General features: G+C 35.9%; 1 protein-coding gene across 3 annotated transcripts; it reads right to left on the bottom strand.

Annotated features, from left to right (window-relative positions):
* Positions 1 to 6,158: 6,158 nt before the first annotated feature.
* Positions 6,159 to 18,164, bottom strand: LOC110454959 (transcriptional repressor p66 alpha-like). Of its 3 annotated transcripts, none has more exons than XM_021504793.1 (5): positions 17,890 to 18,164; positions 16,294 to 16,384; positions 14,911 to 14,994; positions 13,324 to 13,407; positions 6,159 to 11,082 (listed from the first exon to the last, which is right to left on the bottom strand). In XM_021504793.1, exons 2-5 carry the CDS (start codon positions 16,365 to 16,367, stop codon positions 8,820 to 8,822), a joined length of 2,505 nt encoding a protein of 834 aa, XP_021360468.1. In that variant the 5' UTR covers positions 16,368 to 16,384; positions 17,890 to 18,164; the 3' UTR covers positions 6,159 to 8,819. The 3 variants fall into 3 exon arrangements, with proteins under 3 accessions (XP_021360468.1, XP_021360469.1, XP_021360470.1); XM_021504794.1 differs by lacking the exon at positions 17,890 to 18,164 and adding an exon at positions 17,625 to 17,879; XM_021504795.1 differs by lacking the exon at positions 13,324 to 13,407.
* Between the last annotated feature and the right edge of the window lie 2,606 nt (positions 18,165 to 20,770).

Here is a 20,770-nt window from a genome sequence, read left to right as displayed (position 1 = left end):
CCTTGTTAATAGATGTCTTTGGTATATTACAATGAATGAATTTCTAGACTTAAGACAGCTTTTCCACAGGAAGGTCCTTTTTATCCCTTTTAACATATCTAGAGGTACTTATTATTATTTGCAATATTTATGGTTTAGAATTCATATTGCAGTCGTTCCCTTTTAATCAGCATAATTTCAGTTTGGGCTATATTTGAATCTTACATTATTGCATAGTACAATGTATTATAATGTCAAAAATAAAACAAACCCAGAATACACATGAAAACCTTTACTATCGTGCTTCTGATGTCTGGATGTACGGAGCAAGATGGACTGAAAGTGATAATTTTGTTTGGGACATTTAACCCTTTCACCCTATGCAACTTTAGTAAACTCTACCATGCATTGATCTGGATGAGTCCATTAGGGTCTACAGTGGTGAAAGGATTAATGTAACCCAGTAGGACCCCATCATCCTTACAGTGTCACTAATATATCCCTCCGGTGTTTTGTGCTTGGGTTAGCACTTTTGTGACCCACTACACCCACAATGATTTTCTTCTAGGGGTCCATTATATGATTGTATTGACAATTAGTTTTGGCCAGATCACCCATATCTTATCAATTATATTTTGAATAGCCCTTGTATGCACGTTATACCAAAAGATGCAATCTAGTTTTCTTTTTGAATATGCTGTTATGACATGAAACCAGTGAAATGAATGAGTATTTTTATATTTTAATTTAAAAAGACTATATACTGGATGTTTGTGTTTAGAGCTTTGTTTAGATGTTTAAAATAACAAACTCGAAATAGGGTCATATATCTGGTGTAAATGATGGCTTTAAACATAGACTTGCAAGTGAACATTTACCAGAGGCATTATGTAAATATCTTAAACATAAGTTTTGTGTTAACTCATTCACCCCTGAAATTTCATAATGAACTATTCCAACCTTTGAATTGGAAGAGCTCAAATGTGTTTTTAAGGGGTGAATGAGTTAACCTGGGACGAGTTGATCATGAATTCCACTACATGGTTTATGATTATTTATCATAGCCTGTATAAGCAATTGATATGTTGTTTACCATTCAAACTAAATTCATCTTTATGAATCTGTTGTATGAAGTTAAAATTATTAAAATTCATCTCTTTGAATGAGGCGACACAATGACAAATCAGACATGCTGAATTTTGCAGATTGAGATGATAATTTTGACAATATTACCAATCATGATGCCAAATTTAAGGTTCTGATACATAACAACATCTGGAAATTGGAACTGGTGTGTATTCTGTTATGCAAATGTTTTTTGAAATTTTAGTTACATAATTCAAATTGAATGAATGAAATATTGCAGGTTTTGATACAAAGGTGATATTAATTTTGCTTTTTGCGGCAAAATGATTTTGTTTGAATTTAGTGAATTCTAATATGTAGTTGTAAAATGTATTTAAGCATACTCTGTGAACTGAATGTCAACTACTTTTCAGTTTTGTACACAAAGGAAATTGAAATCAGTGTCAATAACAGTGTTAACGTTGTCAATTTAACTTTTTTTTTTATTCCAAAATTACTAATTTTAAGAGTTTTATAAATTCAATGTTTGAGTGTATACCTTGGTAATGTCAGAAAACTTAGAAACTGTTGAAAATAATTTCATCTACAAGCAACCTATGTCACTAGTGTCCTTTAATGTGCGAGAAGTGTTTTGTGTCGGACCTCTATCTGCAGGATTCCTTCCCTTTATGAGGAATGGTGGACTGTTTCACTTTTAATGTAAACTAGCCGGTGATAAGTCTGAAAGACCTATCGATTTTAATGTAGGATTTGAAAGTCTCTGCAAAGGTTCACCAGAAAATATCAGGCTCTTAGTTCTGTCCCAATTTCATATTAACTTAAAACTTGGTCCAGCCAGTCAAAATATGTAGATTTAAATATGATAAACAAAATCAACCTAGTAGATTGTTCTCTGCAATGAGGATTTCCTAATATCTATTCTGTCATAAAGGTATCGATCTTATTTTTAATTAATGTCAAATTCAAACATACGAAATTTGTTATTACAATGTTTTAAATGTGATCATTGTTACAGGTTATTTGATGTCACAATTAAAAGTATAATTACAGATTTACGACGTTGCGATGCAAAATAAAGGTCAGCTTGATACTGCTGGACTGTTCTGACATTTATGTCCTGTCATTGCAGGTTTCTTGACCTGGTAAATGATAGAACCAACAGTACATTGTATATTTTGAGAGTCTTTAACGGTGTTTAAAAACATTTTATACCTACAATGTATAACCTAGTATGGTTAGGTGATCAGTCTGATAAAATCCTGTCCTACAACCAATGGGGACAGTATTGTCGTCATAGGTTGTTAAATATTATCTCAATATAACTGAATAAGATAGAAAAACTGTTTTAAATAGAATTACATTACAATGGCATACTACAATTTGATTTGATACATTCTGTGTGGAATATAGTGCACAGGGATGAGCACTATTGCAAGTCCAAATATTAAGGGTGAAAGGATGATTTTTACCATACACGTCTCATGAGTGCCACAATTTTGACATCCAATCTTTATAATATGTGAATCGAGACATGTTGTTTGTAAGTCGTGAATGATTGAAATAAGCATTAAAAAGCAAAGACGATTGAAAAAAAGCCCATATATGGCATGGATGACTTAGAGATGCCCTTATATGGCAAGGATGATTGAGACATATCTTCATGTGGTACAGATGTGTAAGTAATATAAAACTTAATGGTGTACTTTTATAGATCATATCATTAATCAAGGCAGGTGTGAAAAGAACAATTTTCTTCCCTTTCATAATTTATCAGTCTTTTTTTTTGTGTTCATTGTTAATTTGTCAAATCCACAGTATACTTCAAGACTGCATTTATTGATAATATTAGTTATATCATTTTGCCCTCTGTGGTCGTTGTAATTACAAGTTGTTTTTTCGCAGACATTTCTGGTGTACTTTTGTAGAGCAGACTTGATCAAAGCTTTCGAGTAATAAGTGGATAAATGAAAGACTCGGGTGTTACAGAAGTGAATGTGTGGATGAAAGTGGATTTTAACTGTAGCCAAGTTTAGTGTAATTTGTTGTACTTGACTCAAATCACATGTATATATATGTATATATCTAATATACTTTGTCATACTAAAATGTTAGTAGCAAACAATTTTTCCTATGCTAACACATACAATATTTATTTTATTTCAATCTAAACTTTGTTTTCCAGTAGAGTTGCAAGTGATTCTGCGAATACTAGGCTACTGTTTTGAAAATTTACAACATTTCCAAGGGACACTGGACATTTAGCTGCTGTTCATCAATCAAAAGTTGTATCAGAATTGAGAAAAACTTTCCTTTGTTCAGGACTAGTGGCTACTGGTTGAATTAACCAGGATAGGGTTATAAATTGTAAACCTTAAAACACAATATACTGACTGTAGACCACTTGTTCTACAGAAGTTAATTGACATCTGCAATTTCTGGCAAAGTTATTGGATAGTCCTGTGTCCAGTGGATTTACATGATTGTAGCAGTATCTGGGGAGGTAAATAGCACAGGTTGTTCGTGCAGTTATAGTACCGAAATGTATCATTTGAACGGTTTCATGTGTGCATAAACAAACAAGCCTTCTCTTAAAATTGTGACCCAAGATTCATGCGAGATGAGTTTGTGATGAACTTTGTTATGAATTCAAATGACCTACACACGTGTCGGCCGGTTTAGAATTGTTTAATACCTTTGTTTAATATGTTATTTATCAGAGCTATTGGTGATAAAAGGGGATTTAAAGCATCCACTCCTCAAGTGGGATTATTCTACTCACAAATGTGTGATGTCGCTAAAAGATTTGATGCTGGGATGATGTCATTAAATGAAGATGTTTTCTCTATCAATATTTGTTATTTATCTGTTGCAAGTTATAAAGAAATGTGTATGTACACTTCATATTTGGAGGCACGATAGTAAAGTGGTAGGATGACGGGTTTGTGACCAAAGGGTTGCGGGTTCGAGTCACAGTACGGCATCGTGTTATATCTATGAACTAGGTCGTGATAAAGCGGTATATAGAACCTCAAATTATTATTATTGGCCAAAGGATGCTCCAGACTAAATAAGGATAAAATCCTTTAATCCCGATGGTCGTGGAAGGATTTTAAAGGGTTTACCTCTATTTCTCCTATTGGGCACTGCCCCCTGGGAGACTACACCCACTGCTTATTCAGAATTGAGTCTCCTTGGCCCAAGGATGCTCAAGACTATAAATTAGGAAAATACATTAATCCCTATGGTAGAAGAAGGATTTTAAAGGTTTTACCTCTATTTCCCCTATTGGGCCCCACCTCTCTGCCTCCAGGGGGGCCACACTAGCTGTTTATACGAAATTGTTTTTTGCCCAAGTATCCCTTAATCCTTATGGTAGAAGAAGGTTTTTAAAAGTTTTACCTCTTATTTCCTCTATGCGGCCTCCCGCCCGCCCCTCAGGTCCTAGGGGGGCCACACCCACCATTTATAAAAGATTGGTTCCCCTTTACCCAAGGATGTTCAACACCAAATATGGACCAAATCCTTTCATTCCTACAGAAGAAAAAGGATTTTAAACAATAATTTGCTATGTTTCCCATATTGGGCCCCGCCCCTAAGGCCTCTGGGGGGCAAGACCCACGGTTTGAACAAAATTGGTTCCCCTTCAGACCAAATATGGAACAAATCCTTTCATTCCTACAGAAGCAGAAGGATTTAAAAAAAGTTCGCTATATTTCCCCCTTGGCCCGAGGATGCTCCAGACTAAATAAGGATAAAATTCCTTAATCCCTACGGTAGAAGGATTTTGAAGGTTTTTACCTCCATTTCCCCTATTCAGCTCTGCCCCAAGGAGAGCCACACCCACCATTTATACATAATAAAGTCCCCTTGGCCCTTGGATGCTCCAGACTAAAGGACTAGGTATGGTTTGGCCCCCAAATCCATCAAAATTAAAAATCTGCAACAGAACTTTCAAATGAATGTTTTTCTGATTTTGAATACTTCCCCAGTACTATTATGCTAACATTTATGTGTTTTTAATTTTGGCTGCCCCAAGGAGGGCCAAACCCACCATTTAAACATAATAAGAGTCCCCTTGGCCCAAGGATGCTCCAGACTAAATTAGGATATTATCCCTTAATCCCTATGGTTTAAAGGTTTTACCTCTATTTCCCCTATTCCGTCTTTGCGTATTGCAGAGTTATCTTCTCTTGGGAGCAGGTATTGATTGGTACGTCACTTGTTTGTGAGAGTAACGTCATCAATTTTTGAGAAAACAACGTAATTTCCTCGCACAGACCAATGTCGTAACAATCAATACCTGCTCCCAAGAGAAGATAACTCGGCAATAAGCATAGACGGAATTGGACCACACCCAGCATTTATACAAAATTGAGTCCCCTTGGCCCGAGGATGCTCCAAACTAAAGGACACTATGTTTTGGCCCCCAAATCCATCAAAATTAAATATCTGCAATAGAACTTTCAAACGAATGTTTTTTAATTTTGAACATTTATGTGTTTTCAATTTTGGCTGCCATGGTAACCAGGTCATAGTTGCATAAATTATTGAAATTTGATTAATTTTGACAGGTTTTCACCTAGTTTTTCTCTTAGGTACCATAGAGCGCACTCTTGAACAAACTTTATATTTCACCTAAAGATGTATTACAGATGCTTACACATTATCCTTTGATATTAAGTTTGTTCAAGCATGCACTCTATAGTTTTTAGGAGAAAAACTGCAAAATATCACAATATGCACTGAATATTCATTTTTTTCTAATTTTTGCAAATTTGAACTTGTTACCATGGCAACAATAATTAGTAATATAAATAAACGTTTTCATAATAGTATTTGGGAAGTATTCTAAATTAAAGAAACAGTCATTTCAAAGTTCATTTAAAGGTTTTGAATTTTGATCCATTTGGGGGCCAAAACAGGCCCAAACCATACATAGTCCTGTAGTCAAAATCTACTTGGCCATTCAGGACTAGTACCATTTTAAAGGAAAAGTTGACATCGGACAACGGACGACGAACTCTGCGGTATGGCATAAGCTCACAATGGTCCTTTGGACCAGGTGAGCTAAAAACAAAACAAACGTCAAGAAATTGATTTTCAAACATTTACTTTACAATGTTTGTCATTAAATAACAATTTCTATACAGTTTGGTAAAGTACAAATATGCGACACTTGTGTCTTGAACACAACAACAAACTCCAGAAAAGGACCAAGTTATGTCATGAATGGCTAGAAAGATATGCTGATGTTGTAACAGGTGCTTTCTCCACACAACGAAAACCAGCTGTCTTTCACAGTACTGCAAATCAAACAAAATGCACCCAAACAGCAGGGAGTTTAATAATAAATACTAGTTTTGATTTGCATACAACCATTATTAAGATTTAAACCGAAACAGTTTAAACAAAATATCCATACACCTGCGAGCGAGTCATTTTTTTTATTAATTTGCCACTTTCATCGCTTTCCAAAATGAAGTTGGTTATTTCCCTTTAGTCAAATAAGTTAAACATGGAAATTAATAACCCCCTAGTTCTGGTTTTATGAAGTGACAACAGTCTCTTCTTATACACGTGAACAGCAGAGAATCAAGGTGGACAATCATCCAGACCATTTTTGTGGTGCACTAAATTCTCGGTTCTGTTGCTCCAGGGAAACTTTTTTCCTTTGTATTTGAAGACATGAAACTAAAGGGCCTATTAAACACTACTAGCCGTTTTAACCTGAACACCAATCCAGGTACAATAACTCCTGTTGATATTTGTGCCAGGACCTAGAGTAATTGACATGAACTGTTGAGAAAAAAGATGCATATACATACAAGACCAGTGTCTGTAGCACTAGTAGCAGTGTCTCGAACAGTCGTGGTATTAGAGTAAATTATAAGTGATTCTGGTAATCCTACCTACCCTGCAAGTTGTATGCCAATTTTAATTAAACAAGCACTATACGGTCAGGATATTCAATCCTTATAAAAAAAAACACCTACACACATGTACACAAATCTGAAAATCTTGGTCTGCAGTACCTTCCTCCCCTTTTAAAACTTGTAAAGTTTGGCATTGCTTTATACTACTGGTACACGGTTAGATATACATGACTACCATGCCAGGTCCTCTGTATACATAACAAGGTCGCACTGCATACACCCTTCAAACGGTGACGTGAAATACCTTAACAAGTTCTATGTACAATTCAATATTCATTGTCCATCCAAAATACTTCAAACAACACGACAGAAAATCTCATTTTAATGTGGATCTGAGGTTACTTTTGGCAAAACACGTCCTCAGATTTCCTTTATATAACTTAATACATAGTTTATTAAACATGATGAATATTGCAAAGATCTTAACACCATGATTAATTGAAATATCAGAAGTCGAGACCAGCTCTCCTTTGACGGTGACTGGGAAGGGGGTGTTCCTACGAGGTGAAGGAGGGGTCAACATGTTACAACTTCATACACACTGGGAGAACTTCACAAGCAATGACCAAAGTCTAATCTACATAATTCCCTGCTGTCCTTAGATTACCATCAGTGATCAGATGAGGTACATGTTTTCCTGCTTTTTCTTTTACAATGTTTTACAAAATGTTTCATTAATATATATAAAAAGAAATTGAAGATAAATTAACCTGAAGCTTTCACTCATATACATGAATGCATGATACCAATGTATTTACGACTTGTCTAACAAGAATTTTAAGCAATTACGGTTACTCCAACAAAAACTTTCAGCAAAGTAAATGAATGAAAATTAAACTTGTTAAACAGGACACTGTGTTTTCAAAACAGAGATTATAACATGATTATGATTGTAACAAACAAATGAAGATTTCCAAGTCACTAAGTAACAGGTTGTTTCAATGATGGCAGTAATATAAATCTCTAATGTGAAAGAGTGAGCATTTCAATGCATGATACATAAACACAAGTTACATTATTCCACAATTTACTTGTGCATGGAAACTGTTTAAAACTCAAACCACACAATCTGGCTGTACAAATATATGACTAGTGCTCAGGTTTCTATGAAATTAAAACTGGAAATTAAATTTGTTTTTTATCCGATCTAATGATAAAAAGCAAGAGTTGCAAACTTCACTTACAAATAAATGCTTATGTACATTGTATGTATGAAAACAATAAGCCTTTACAATGCACTAGATGAAAACGAGAAAATCTTTCGTTGTTTTGAGTTTGAACTATGGAAATGGATCTCATTTCACAGCACTGAGAAAAATCTATCAACAAAAAAACCTTTTTTTTCTGAAAAATCTTGATCAAGCTTTTCAAACAAAATACAGAATGAGTAAACATGTAGTCCATTCCGAAAAAAGAAATTATTTTTCTTTGAAACAGTACGGGAATGATATTATGCATGTTTCGAAAGCAGGTCATTCTATTAAATACAGTACGTAGGTGTTGCACAAATTCTGATAGACAGACTAAGTCTTAGACCATCCAATTCTACTGAATAGGCAATTAGCTATATATATTTATATAGTGAGACCATGGCCGTCCAAAAGGTCAAAAAAGGAATGTGGCCAAATCATCTTATTACAGTTACGAAAAAATACTGATGCACTTTTACAACTTCAGTGTCATGACAAGTTCAATTTTATTATTTAGAATCTTCTTTGTAAATGAAGACCCATACATAATGCTTCAGTTAAAGAGTTATAAGATAAGCAGTTTAATAGAAGAGACAAGAAATCGCAGGTGATAAATCTACACACTATCAATTCATGGTCTCCATGACATGGCCCCCTTGTTAGGAATCATGTCCAAGAGATATTGTCGTTGGAGTTGCAAGTCCGACGGCTTGGCCCCATATGGAATTTGATAGGGGAATGCCCCTCGTGCTGCAGCTGCTGCAGCCGCAAATGGAGCCATACCAAGTGGCTGGCCCATCCTCAGAGCAGTCTGATGTGCAGCTGCAGCCTGGTGTGCCTGTATAAAGTTCTGATGCTGGCGGATCGTCTCGGACGTCGCCTTGTACACCGACGAGGGAAGGGAGGACGGGGGTGGCCCTGAGGACAGAGAGCTGCTGCCACTGCTGTTCGAGGAATTGGCTGTTGTATGGCTCTGTTGTTGTTGCTGCTGCTGCTGCTGCAGGGAAGAGGATGATGACGAGGAATTAGAGGAAGCATTTGCGTTGTTAGACGAGGATTGGGGTGTTTGGGACTGCATCCTTTCAATCTCCTGCTCCTGTTGAAGAGCCTTCACAAATGCACTCTTGAGGCGATTTGTGTGCTCCTGTTTAAGTGCCTTCTTTTGATTTGTTGTTACACAGTTCTCGCAAATCACATTCTTGGACCCTGCTTTCTCACGCTTCCACACAGGAGTAAAGTCTGTGTTACACTGAATACATGTAAATGGATTACATACCATCTTCTCATCAGGATTTTTCTGTCCTTTTGATATAAGAGCAGCATCAATGATGTAATTGACAGCTTCCTCTAATCCGAGCAACGATATAAAGTCTGGGCTCCCTAGACTAGGAATAAAGTTCATTTCTGGCGGTGGAGGCTTGGGTGGAGGAATCTGTAGGAGGGTTTTCTCCAGTTGTTTCCTCAAAGCCATTTTGGCTGCGGCCTGACGCTGGGCCGGCGTCTGATTGTCTACTTCCCTAGCTTCGCGAGCTGCCTGAGCAGCTGCTTGTGCTGCCTGTGCCGCCTGAGAATTCTGATTCTGTCGGTAGTTGGACATGATACTGCCATGACTTCCATGGGACTGATGTGACTGTCCTTGGACGAGGCCACCCTGGTAACCCATGTGTGGCATCCGGCGATTGTCGATACGCTGTCCACTGCCCATATTCACCAGAGGAGGAGGCCCCTGCTGATGTGACCTACTGGACTGGGGCATCTGGTTGCCCCTCATGAGCTGTGGGGGTTGACTGTGAGCATGGGCAGGGCGTGCCTGGGGTTGCTGTTGTTGCTGCTGTTGCTGCTGCTGCTGCTGACTGCCACGTACTAAAGGTGGGGGCTGAGACACGTTAGACTGTTTCACTGCAGGCTGCTTGTTATTAACACTTGTATGTTCCTGCAATTGATGGGACACTTGACTCTGCTTAAGCTTTTTCAACAGCACTAGTTTGGCTTCCTCATTACGTAATTCAGATTCAAATTGTTTAATGGCTTTACGTCTTTTAAGGATTTCGCTCGGACTCGGTTCAATAAAATCTCCATTCATCATCAAAGGTTCCTCTTCAGATTCCGAGTCTGACAACATGATGATGTCATTGCCATTTGTTGTGGAGTTAGACTTGGTACTGAGATCCATGGGAATGTCCATATCTAACCTACGATTTTCCTTTTCACTGTCCTCAGATTTGCCTGTTGATGCATCATCATCCATTTTACTGTCACTGACACCGTTTACTTTTACTTCAGAGGGCAGAGATGGACGTTTACGCGATCGGTGTGGTACATTGTTAGACAAAGATTCGCCATTTTCGTTTAATTTTTTCTCATCCTTCGAGGCTAAATTAACACTTTTTCCGGATTCATCACCATTTGTTGTCACTGTCTTTTCCTCTGAACTTTTTTTATCACCCTCATCGTTCCCGTTAGCACCACTTTCCTTACTTTTATTCATTTCTACGTCTGAATCACAAGTTTCCTTTTCTTTATCATTCATTTCTACATCTGAATCACAAGTTTCCTTTTCTTTATCATTATCATCACTTGGTACACTTTCGTCCTTTTCATCTTTTTCATCACAAGAGGTATCCTTAATAGAATCACTTGGAATTTTTTCGTCTTCCTTTTCACCACTTGGTTCCTCTGTTGTATCGTTATCTAAATCACTTTGTATACTGTCCTCCTCTTTCTCATCATCTTTGATTTCCCTAGCATTATCAACATCATCCTTCAAAATGTCTTTAACATTTTCAACATCATCCTTATCTTTAACATTGCACTTCACGTCATCGGAGCTGTCCATCTTCGTACCAGCAACCCCTCCGCTTTCATCTTCTTCATCAGTAGCTTCAGACTTTGTCCTGAAAAAGAGTAAAATCATTCTTTAATGCAATCAACCAGACAATAACTATTAATTAATACATTATATACTGTATTCATGAATTAAACTCAATAACGAACCTTTCTAATCTTGTTATAACACGGAGGTATTTATAAATGTTAACATCACAATAAACTGTACAATATTTAGAGTTCATTAGTCTTTACCGCCAATCAGAAGCCACTGGGTACTCCATCTGTCATTTGTAATGAATTTAATGACATTCCAAGACTTACTATATGTTTAAATGTATGACAGAAAAGTAGCTGGTCACAGATGAGCATGATAGAGTGGAATTTGACAAATCACCAGGTACTGCCATAGTGACAAAACTGCTCAGACCCTGTTTTCTTGATTATGAAATGAGTTGATCAGTCTGATTTGGATTTTAAAGTCAAATTTTGCTTGCATAACATTTTTGTAACTTAAGTTTTAAAGACAAATGAATCATCCACGTTCCTTCATTTAAAAACAATTTTAAAGTTATTCCGTTATGTACCTTCATATGCCATGAATGTAAAGATTGTTCTCACAAATACATGTGAATGCCACAATGTTATATTTTTTGAAACTCTTAGAAAAATTATATTGTAGCTTTTTTCGAAAAAGTTATACTTAGTTTAACATTATATATTGGTCATTTTGGATGTGCACATTGCCTATGGCCCCATCCTTCAAGGATATAATGACAATCCCTTCCTTGTTTACTGTATGATTATAAATACTGGTGTCCAGTGTTTGTCTGACCGTTTTGTACATAGCAATGCAACAAAAGAAACTATCTCTCTGATCTAACCACTGTCGAATTATACCGGTACTTGTACTGACCAAGGAAAGTATTAAGGTTAGTGACAGTGAAGTAATTATTAAGATCGATAATCGATTATTGGTTAAAATGACCTACTTGTGTAACATAAGAGGCCGGACGATTTATTATCTGATGTAATTTGTATCTACTGATGAGAAAATGCTCGTTTCCGAAATCTAGGCGGAGGAAGGATTCAATTATATCTCTGTTTTGACTCAAAACTTGATGACAACTAGGTGTACTCACAGTTTAGGTATTAATTACCCCCATTTGAATGCTCCAATCACTATAACATAGCATATGTATAATCATTTATCACGAAAACCACTCCTGCTAGCTTCATTTTACTAGCTTTTAAATATGGCGGTTTCGGTTGATACAAAAAGCGGATGTATGTATTATACTAAACGAATACAAGTGACGCAACGAAAAGCAATTCCACTTATTACCATATACAATATCATTTTTATATAAACCACCCAAAATATAATGTCGGTGCAGATGTTGCATCTGCTTCAAGTTAGATCACTATTATTTAGGAAAAATCATTATTAATCCATTATTGCACGACATAATGCAGAATTTATCATGGATTTGTAAAAAGGTTTTTTTTTTTAATCTGTTAACATTAAAAGTTATGACTTATGTATGAATGCTAAATGTCATCAAAATCTGAACTTTGAAAATGTGGGTAATTTGTCGATGGGAAGGTGAGGTAACAAGGTGCTTGTCGTAAGTTTCTTGCCATATTCACTGACCACCGACATTGACTACGTGACGTTTGAATGTGGACATGGTTCAAGCGGGAATTTACGCAATATTTGACATAGAATTACACATAACAACTGTCTTTTTCACAGTCGATTTTAATCGATGTTTCCGATAATCGGTATACCACTACAACAAACCATTATGTGTGGGTCTCTATGTAGAATCAGGGGAGTGTCTGCTGCTTTGGGGACATTTATCTTGATGGGCGACATATTATCTGCAACTCTCCCTTTTGCAAACAAAGGGTATTGACTTTTCTATTTTCTACTTGGTCGCTCTACAGTTAACTGTCCTAGCAACCCTCTGTCTATAACTACTATTTGAAACATTCCAAAGCATTTTACTATATGACAGTGTATAGTGACCACCTAAACAATATGACCAGCGACTGGTTTTATTGGTCCTGTATCAAAAATCATGATCTAATGACCATTTTGTTTCTTCTGTCGACCAGTCTATCAGCAGCAAATCCCTTGTTATATTTTTGTCGACAGTGGCATTGGCCTTACAAACTTGTTGAGCCCCAATTTCACATCTTCATATTACAGTCAAATTTTCTGAAATTTGAGACTTCTTAATTTAGAGCTAATCTCTGGAAACAAAATGTGGCCACACAGACAGACAGAATGAAAGGAAATTAACCTTTTCTCTGGTTGATCATCAGGCGTTTCTGTGTCACTTAAAGATCTCTTCCGCTTTGTCTGGACAGTCTCTAACTCAGCATCGCTGCAATGAAAACAATAAACATCTTTATCACTTCTTAGTGCAGTATTTGAGAAGGGAGTTTGAGATGTATCTGCTTGATTAAACTTAATTTATATTTTCGGTCATTCTGTATTATTAGATGTGCTTGAACTAAATTCATTGTAACTGGCTTGAATTTCTCAGTTCTTATATATTCTTCTCATTGAACTGAGGAAGAGCAGGTACTGACTCTAAATTGTAATGAGGACCATGCCTAAAACTACTCCTGTGTCACAAAACATTAGCAACTTACATGTATAACATATATACAGGGGTGTCCAATATCTGGGTTTAAATAATTCTACTTGCCCAATCTTTGATTTTATAGTAAATATTAAAAGTTTGCCCAAGCACAGACGGAAAGTCTACTAGTGAAGATTGGCTAGTGGCATTGTACACCCATGACGTAGCAAAGAGTGAAGAAGGCAGGTTCAGAAGTAAGCTGGTTTATCACACAACAAAAGAGATCTTTTTATGCATGTATTTATGCACACAAGATTAACAAGCATACGCTAAAGCAACACATGTCCCCTACCAGCCCCCGCTAGCTATTGAGAAACTATGGTCCTTTGTAATTGTGTGAAGTTGGATCAAAATCCCCCAAGGTATGAAGCCGCTGGAGCGCCGACAAGGATTTTCCAAAATTATTATCGGGGACCTTGACCCAACAACCCTGAAACTCAAACTTGTTTGAGATATTATGGTCCTTTGTAATTGTATGAAGTTTGTTCAAAATCCCTTCAGGAATGAAGCCGCTAGAGCGCAAACAAGGATTGTCTTAAAATAGTAACAGTGACATTGACCTTAACCCAACAACACTGAAACTCAAACTTGTCCAAGATATTATGGTCCTTTGTAATTGTGTGAAGTTCGATCCAAATCCCTCAAGGAATGAAGCCGCTAGAGCGCAGACAAGGATTTTCTAAAATTATTATCGGGGACCTTGACCCAACAACCCTGAAACTCTAACTTCTTTGAGATATTATGGTCCTTTGTAATTGTGTGAAGTTTGATCAAAATCCCTCAGATGAAGCCACTAGAGTGCTGACAAACATTGGTGTTACGTATGTAGGTACACAGACGGACGGAGAGGAAAACTATAGTAGTCCCCCCCCCCCCCCCCCCCCCCCCCCACAACCCTGTTTCACTTGTAGAGGACTAATAAACTTTCCATACTGGTTTTACAGAGAAATCTCCAACGGGAGGGTGATATTCTTGATGGTCTAATCCAAGGCTTGCTTCAAGAAGTCAGTATTATTATAGAAGTAAAATCACCAAGTTTGGCAATTGAATTAAGATTTGCTGTATTATGTTACTTCGAACGGTCTTTGATAAAGAATATATGTGGGCTACATACTTTTCACATCTACATACTACAAATAAGTTTTCTGAAATTTGTGACTTCTTATTAGAGATAATCTCTGGAAACAAAATGTGGACAGAATGATGGACATTGTGATAACTGCATCATGAAAGGAAATTAACCTTTTCTCTGGTTGATCATCAGGCGTTTCTGTGTCACTTAAAGATATCTTCCGATTTGTCTGGACAGTCTCTAACTCAGCATCTCTGCAATGAAAACAATAAACATTTTTATTACTACTTAATGCTGCATTTGAGAAGAGCACTTTTTATGTATCGGTCTGCTTGATTTAACTTAATTTGTACAAAGATATTCTTTGCCAGTTGATGTGCATGAAACAAAATAAATAGTAAATGACTTGAATTTTTCGGTACATATTTTCATCAATGAACAGAGTAATAGTAACCGGACTAGGTACTAATTCTAAACTGTCGTAAAATAAATGTAAGCAACTTACATGTATAACATATATACAGGGCTGTCCAATATCAGGTTTTGAATAATTCTACTCGCCCAATCTTCGATTTTTATAGTAAATATTAAAAGTTTGCCCAAGCACAGACAGAAAGTCTACTAGTCAAGATTGACTAGTGGCATTGTACACCGATGACGTAGCAAAGAGTGAAGAAGGCAGTTTCACTGGTGATTAGGAGTAAATTCTGATTGTATGGTACACTATTCCAGTATCGACACCATTACTATTTACCTTATCATTAAAGGAGAAGTAAGCTGGTTTATCACACAACAAAAGAGATCTTTTCATGCATGTATTTATGCACACAAGATTTATAAACTTCCCATACTGGCTTTACAGAGAAATCTCCACCGGAACGGTGATATTCTTAATGGTCTAATCCAAGGTTTGCTTGAAGAAGTCAGTGTAAAAGTAAAAACATCAAATTTGGCAATTGAATTTAGATTTGCTGTATTATTTTACTGTGATCAGTCTTCGATAAAGAATATGTGGGCTACATATTGCAGGTCCAGTACACTCTGCCGATAGAGCTATATAGCTGTAGAGACCTAAATAGCTCTATTGACCTATCTGAAATAGGTCTTTTGAGCTATTTTCATGCAATTTTCTTTTTTAAGGAAAATGAAACAAAGTCGCTTTGTATGCTTTTTGTAATCAACATTACCATAAACCTTATTGTTTTATGCGACTTTGCTTTAATTTAATGAAAATTGAAATCTGATAAAATATAGCTCCCTCCATACAGCTATAAATAATAGGTGAATATAGCTATATATGTCTTTATAGCTATATAGCTCAATCAGCAGAGTGTACTGGACCTGTACTGTATAAGGTGATTCAAGTTCAGTAAAACAGTAACTGTAAAATATAGTGAAGCTTGTGAACGGAAGAGCCAATGCTAGTTGATAACAAAATGCCATCAACAATTAGGCCAAGTTAGCACACTGGAAAAGCAACGAATGAAGAATGTGTTTCTTTTTTTTTTCACTTCAGACTGTAATGTCGTCTCTGGCTGGACCTGTAAACTTACCCATCATGACTAGTAGATTCCTGATCTGGTTTACTGTCTATATCCTCAGTGGCGAGTTCCTCTGTGGATGCCATTTTGTCTTGATTATAACCTGGAAGTAGAAGATACATCATGGTAAAGTGCATAGAAACCTTGAACAGACAATTGAGAAATATTTCACAATTTGATATGTATCCTGATCAATATTTTCAGAGTCTGCAGTATGTGGTCATCCCATTACAGGGGTGTACAATTCCACTAGCTTGTCGCCATAGGCTAGCTAATTTTATGTCAGGCCTAGTGAAAATTCTCATTACTATGAAAATACAGGTTGGGCTATACAAGTAGACCATTTCCTAATCTAAATACTTATACTTGAAAACCTATTTCAAAATGTTTGTTTTTATAACAAAATACAAGTGTGAAGCATTATTGAATTTTGGACCATTATAATTACTTTAGAAGCTCCTCTAATATCAATGGCTATAGATGACTGAAAGTAACAATCATATTATTAAAACCCTCAAATTATACTTGTTAAAATCATGACAACATCAATAGTCACAATACAAACCTTGAACACGAATGGTGTTTAAATTTTGTTTGGTTTTATTGATTTTCAATAGTAGATTCAAGCAGGTCTTATCTTGTCAAACGTGTTTCTGATGTATGGCTTTATTCTAAAATTACCATGCCTACGGCAGGCAAAGTTGTTTTCTCTTTGTGAAGTACGCGTCACTGCGAGTATTTAGATATGCTACATGACATACTTACAACTTCACGCTTCAATGCAGTAATGCACGAGGCGACCCTCACCCCTGGGGATTATCAAGATGGCGGGTCCCCACCCCCCTACCTCACAGTTGAGTTTACAACAGAATCCTACAGACAGTGTTGAATGCAGCGTACACTGAGGATGCAGCACACACATCAGTTTTTGACGTCAAGTGCTTTATATTTATTACCTGATGCAAATTAGGCAGTCAGATCACGTTTCACGGAAAATCAAAACGAGGCTAGTGACCGACACTTGTCAATTTTTAGCGTGCAAGACGCCCGATGACCCGATGGCATCCGCATTTTAACCTTGCCATATGAACAATACACCAACATAGAATTGAACAATTGATGTGCACTGTAGATTAATAAACAAGCATTTTAACGACCAATAATCAATCAGCTGATTACGTTATCGTACATAACGCTGTTATCTACTAATTAGCATTGTTCTTATCACAACGTTGAATAATTCAAGTGAATCCACGAGCGGCCATTTTGAAATCAAGTCAATGCCCATTTTCACCCAAATAAATAGTCATATTTGTTTTGTATTTTCGATATATCTTACTTACATAATACAACCACGTGTAAACAGAGGAATTTTGAAAATTATGTCCGGTTTATATGGCGGTTCCTGCATCCGTTACTGAACTTTCTGATATCAACAATCACAGTTACACCTCGTACACACAGTCAAGTTGAAATCCATCGAAATATAGCTTTTATGCTCACAAATCAGCGTTTAAGTGCTATATGAACACGTTAAATTACTGTACCAACACGATTCATGAATGGATACAACAACGTTACACACAGACCAAGTGTATGTGAACTTACCGTAGACCGATCCACTATCGGCCCGGGGTAGCAAGGTAGAAATATCCTGTTATATCCAGAAATAATTTTAAAACCGTCGCTAAAAAATATTTTTTATCACAAAGAAATGTCACCGCTTCAGTCAAAACACGGACACCACCTCTTCCGTGTTCGATAGCACATTCCCGTGCCCCTCTTTGTCCCTTGTTATCTTCTCTCCATCAATAGTTCTTTCAAAGATGGCATCCTATGTCTGCGGGGTTCACCAACGTTGTAGCATGGAGCAAACAAACAAATTGTTTACAGATAAACAACACTCTAATAATGATTGGATTACAACGATCACGTGACTCTTTGAGGAAACTGCGAACATGCTTTTATGTGGCAATACTCCAGTGACCTTGTTTCTAAAAATAGACCACACATCTCTTCACATGGCACTGCCAATAAACAATATACACTTTGAAAAGACACACTGCAGTAGACAGCTATTAGCAGGTTCTATTTGCGATACAGCATGTTTTTCGCAAATTCTTAGATAAAAGCAGATATTGCAAATTAAAAAATAAAGTTATTTAATCAAACTAAATCAAAGTAATCAATTTCAGTCTTTAAAATGTATATATTAACTGACTAAGGAACACTCTTAACAAGACGTCTACTGTCATTTCTGTAGCTCCAATATTTTCATTTCCTATTTAAATCAATTAAATTTGCCAATTTCTTCATATATGTGTCTTTTATTTATAAATGAATAATAAACTTCATTTGTTTGTTTTCGTTTTAAGCAAATCAAAGACAAAAGTTGTGTAATTTTAACTATTTTATTGCAATATAAATATCAAGGAAATAATGTAATGAACATAAGACATACTTTGTACAACATACCATATGATGGTAAAAGCCTGGTGTAATACGTGCTTTCATTTAAAGACATGTGTATGCAATATTATAACGACTCTGACCTGGGTTATTTTTAAAGAATATCGTTTTTGGATTTTTACTTTTTCTTTTCAATGAAACAATTCTTTGTTTCATGATACTGTATCAGCCAACACATTAATAGATAAATTAAAAAAAATACACTAAGGTGTTTCATTCAAATAATTCATTGACCTGAGCTCTGTATGTTTTAATTTGTATTCCATAGAAAAACCATAAATGCATCCGAATACCAGTCGGTAGCTTAGATAAATGTGCGCGCATATATATTGCGGACTTGTCATATTAATTAACAAGTTTCAACAAATGTGAGTAGTAATTGTATTGTGACTTCATTATCAAAACAATTGAATGACGTCATATTTCATAATCAGATGACGTCATATTTTAAAGCAGAATCCACGTGGACACAGATAATACCGCTTTTCATTAAATTATATTTTACTCGCCAGTGTAAAGACGAGTCTAGTCATACCTTATCATATACTAATATGGAGAATTAAAACGACCAATAATGGCCGCACTTTTAAGTTGTGATACCGTGTGTCTGTTTATTGTTTGTTTTTTTGTATGACAAATAATGTGTTAAAATGGAACACAAAATATACTACACTTTCAATCTGCATTGGCAGCCAATACTTTCTACGTTCAGATTACATATTCTATGCTGAATCTCTACAGTAACATCCTGTATTACCTTTGACTAGCAAACTGTTGGTTGAATAATTCTCGGACTTGAGCAAGACTATTTCAGGCTCTTATGGCAAGCCAAGTTGTCATTTATTCATGGAGCAATGTTGATCCAGTACTTAACCAAATTATATAAGATATCTAATTTAATTATATAAGATATCTTATATACTTTATGAGATATCTTATATACTTTATAAGATATCTTATATAATAAATGAGATATCTTATATATTTTATAAGATATCTTATATACCTTTCTTTATAAGATATCTCATAAAAGATATAAGATATCTTATAAAGAAAATTAAATGAGATATCATATCTTTTATAAGATATCTTATATAATATATAAGATATCTTATATAATATATGAGATATCTTATATAATTTGGTTGAATAAATGACAACTTGGCTTGCCATAGGCTCTGTTTGGTGGGTTTTGTTGTTGGGTTTTTCTCCACACACGTACAGTCTAAGAACTGTTCTTATTTTTGTCTTTAGATTAAACGTAACAGTTTATTTAATTTATGTAAAATGCACCTCCTGTTAAGCGAACCAAGCGAAAACAGATTTTTCTATTTCCCGTATTCTTTGCTTAATCACCCGAGTTGCGACTGAACCTTTGGCGTTCAAAACATAATTTCGATTTTGTAAAGGATAGACCGAATATGACAAAATTGATCGTTTAAACTAGACTGAAAAATTAATAACTATTAGCTCAGATGTTGGTTAAAATTAAGCTTATGACTGCAACGAATTTCAATTCCTTGCTAGATTTCTTTTAGAAAACACATGTAGCGCAATGACATGATAAGTCAAAAAAGTTCTGAAGTAAGGGGTAGGGTTCGGGGTAGGAATGAAGTGGTAATAGTTATCTCGCTCCATGACATAAATTTTAAGTTTAATAATAAGTCTAAATGAAAAAAAAATCACTGGGTATTACAGTAAGAAATACAACACACCGTACTACAAACAGTATACGTCAGTCTTCACTGTAAATTCAAGGAGATGTCACAGTTTACATAAAAAGAAATCCGATCACCTGCCATTCAAACTTTATATTGTTATCTTTCTTTAACATACCCTAATTAAACATTTCAACAGTGTACACCAAATAGGCTACAATCAGGAACGAAAATGAGCATTTAGCAAGTTTAGAGGTAACAAGAAGGTAAGGGAAGATAATCCATGTTACAGAGTAGTGGAAGCTACAGGGGAGTAAGGGTAGTGGTGGGGGTTACAGGGGAGTTTAGGTAAGTATGCATGG

This window comes from Mizuhopecten yessoensis, unplaced genomic scaffold (genome assembly GCF_002113885.1).
Source record: "Mizuhopecten yessoensis strain PY_sf001 unplaced genomic scaffold, ASM211388v2 scaffold8123, whole genome shotgun sequence".
In the NCBI taxonomy this organism is placed as follows: Eukaryota; Metazoa; Mollusca; class Bivalvia; order Pectinida; family Pectinidae; genus Mizuhopecten; species Mizuhopecten yessoensis.
The sequence above is the reverse complement of the archived record's forward strand: the minus strand, read 5'-3'. Positions and strand labels throughout refer to the sequence as shown.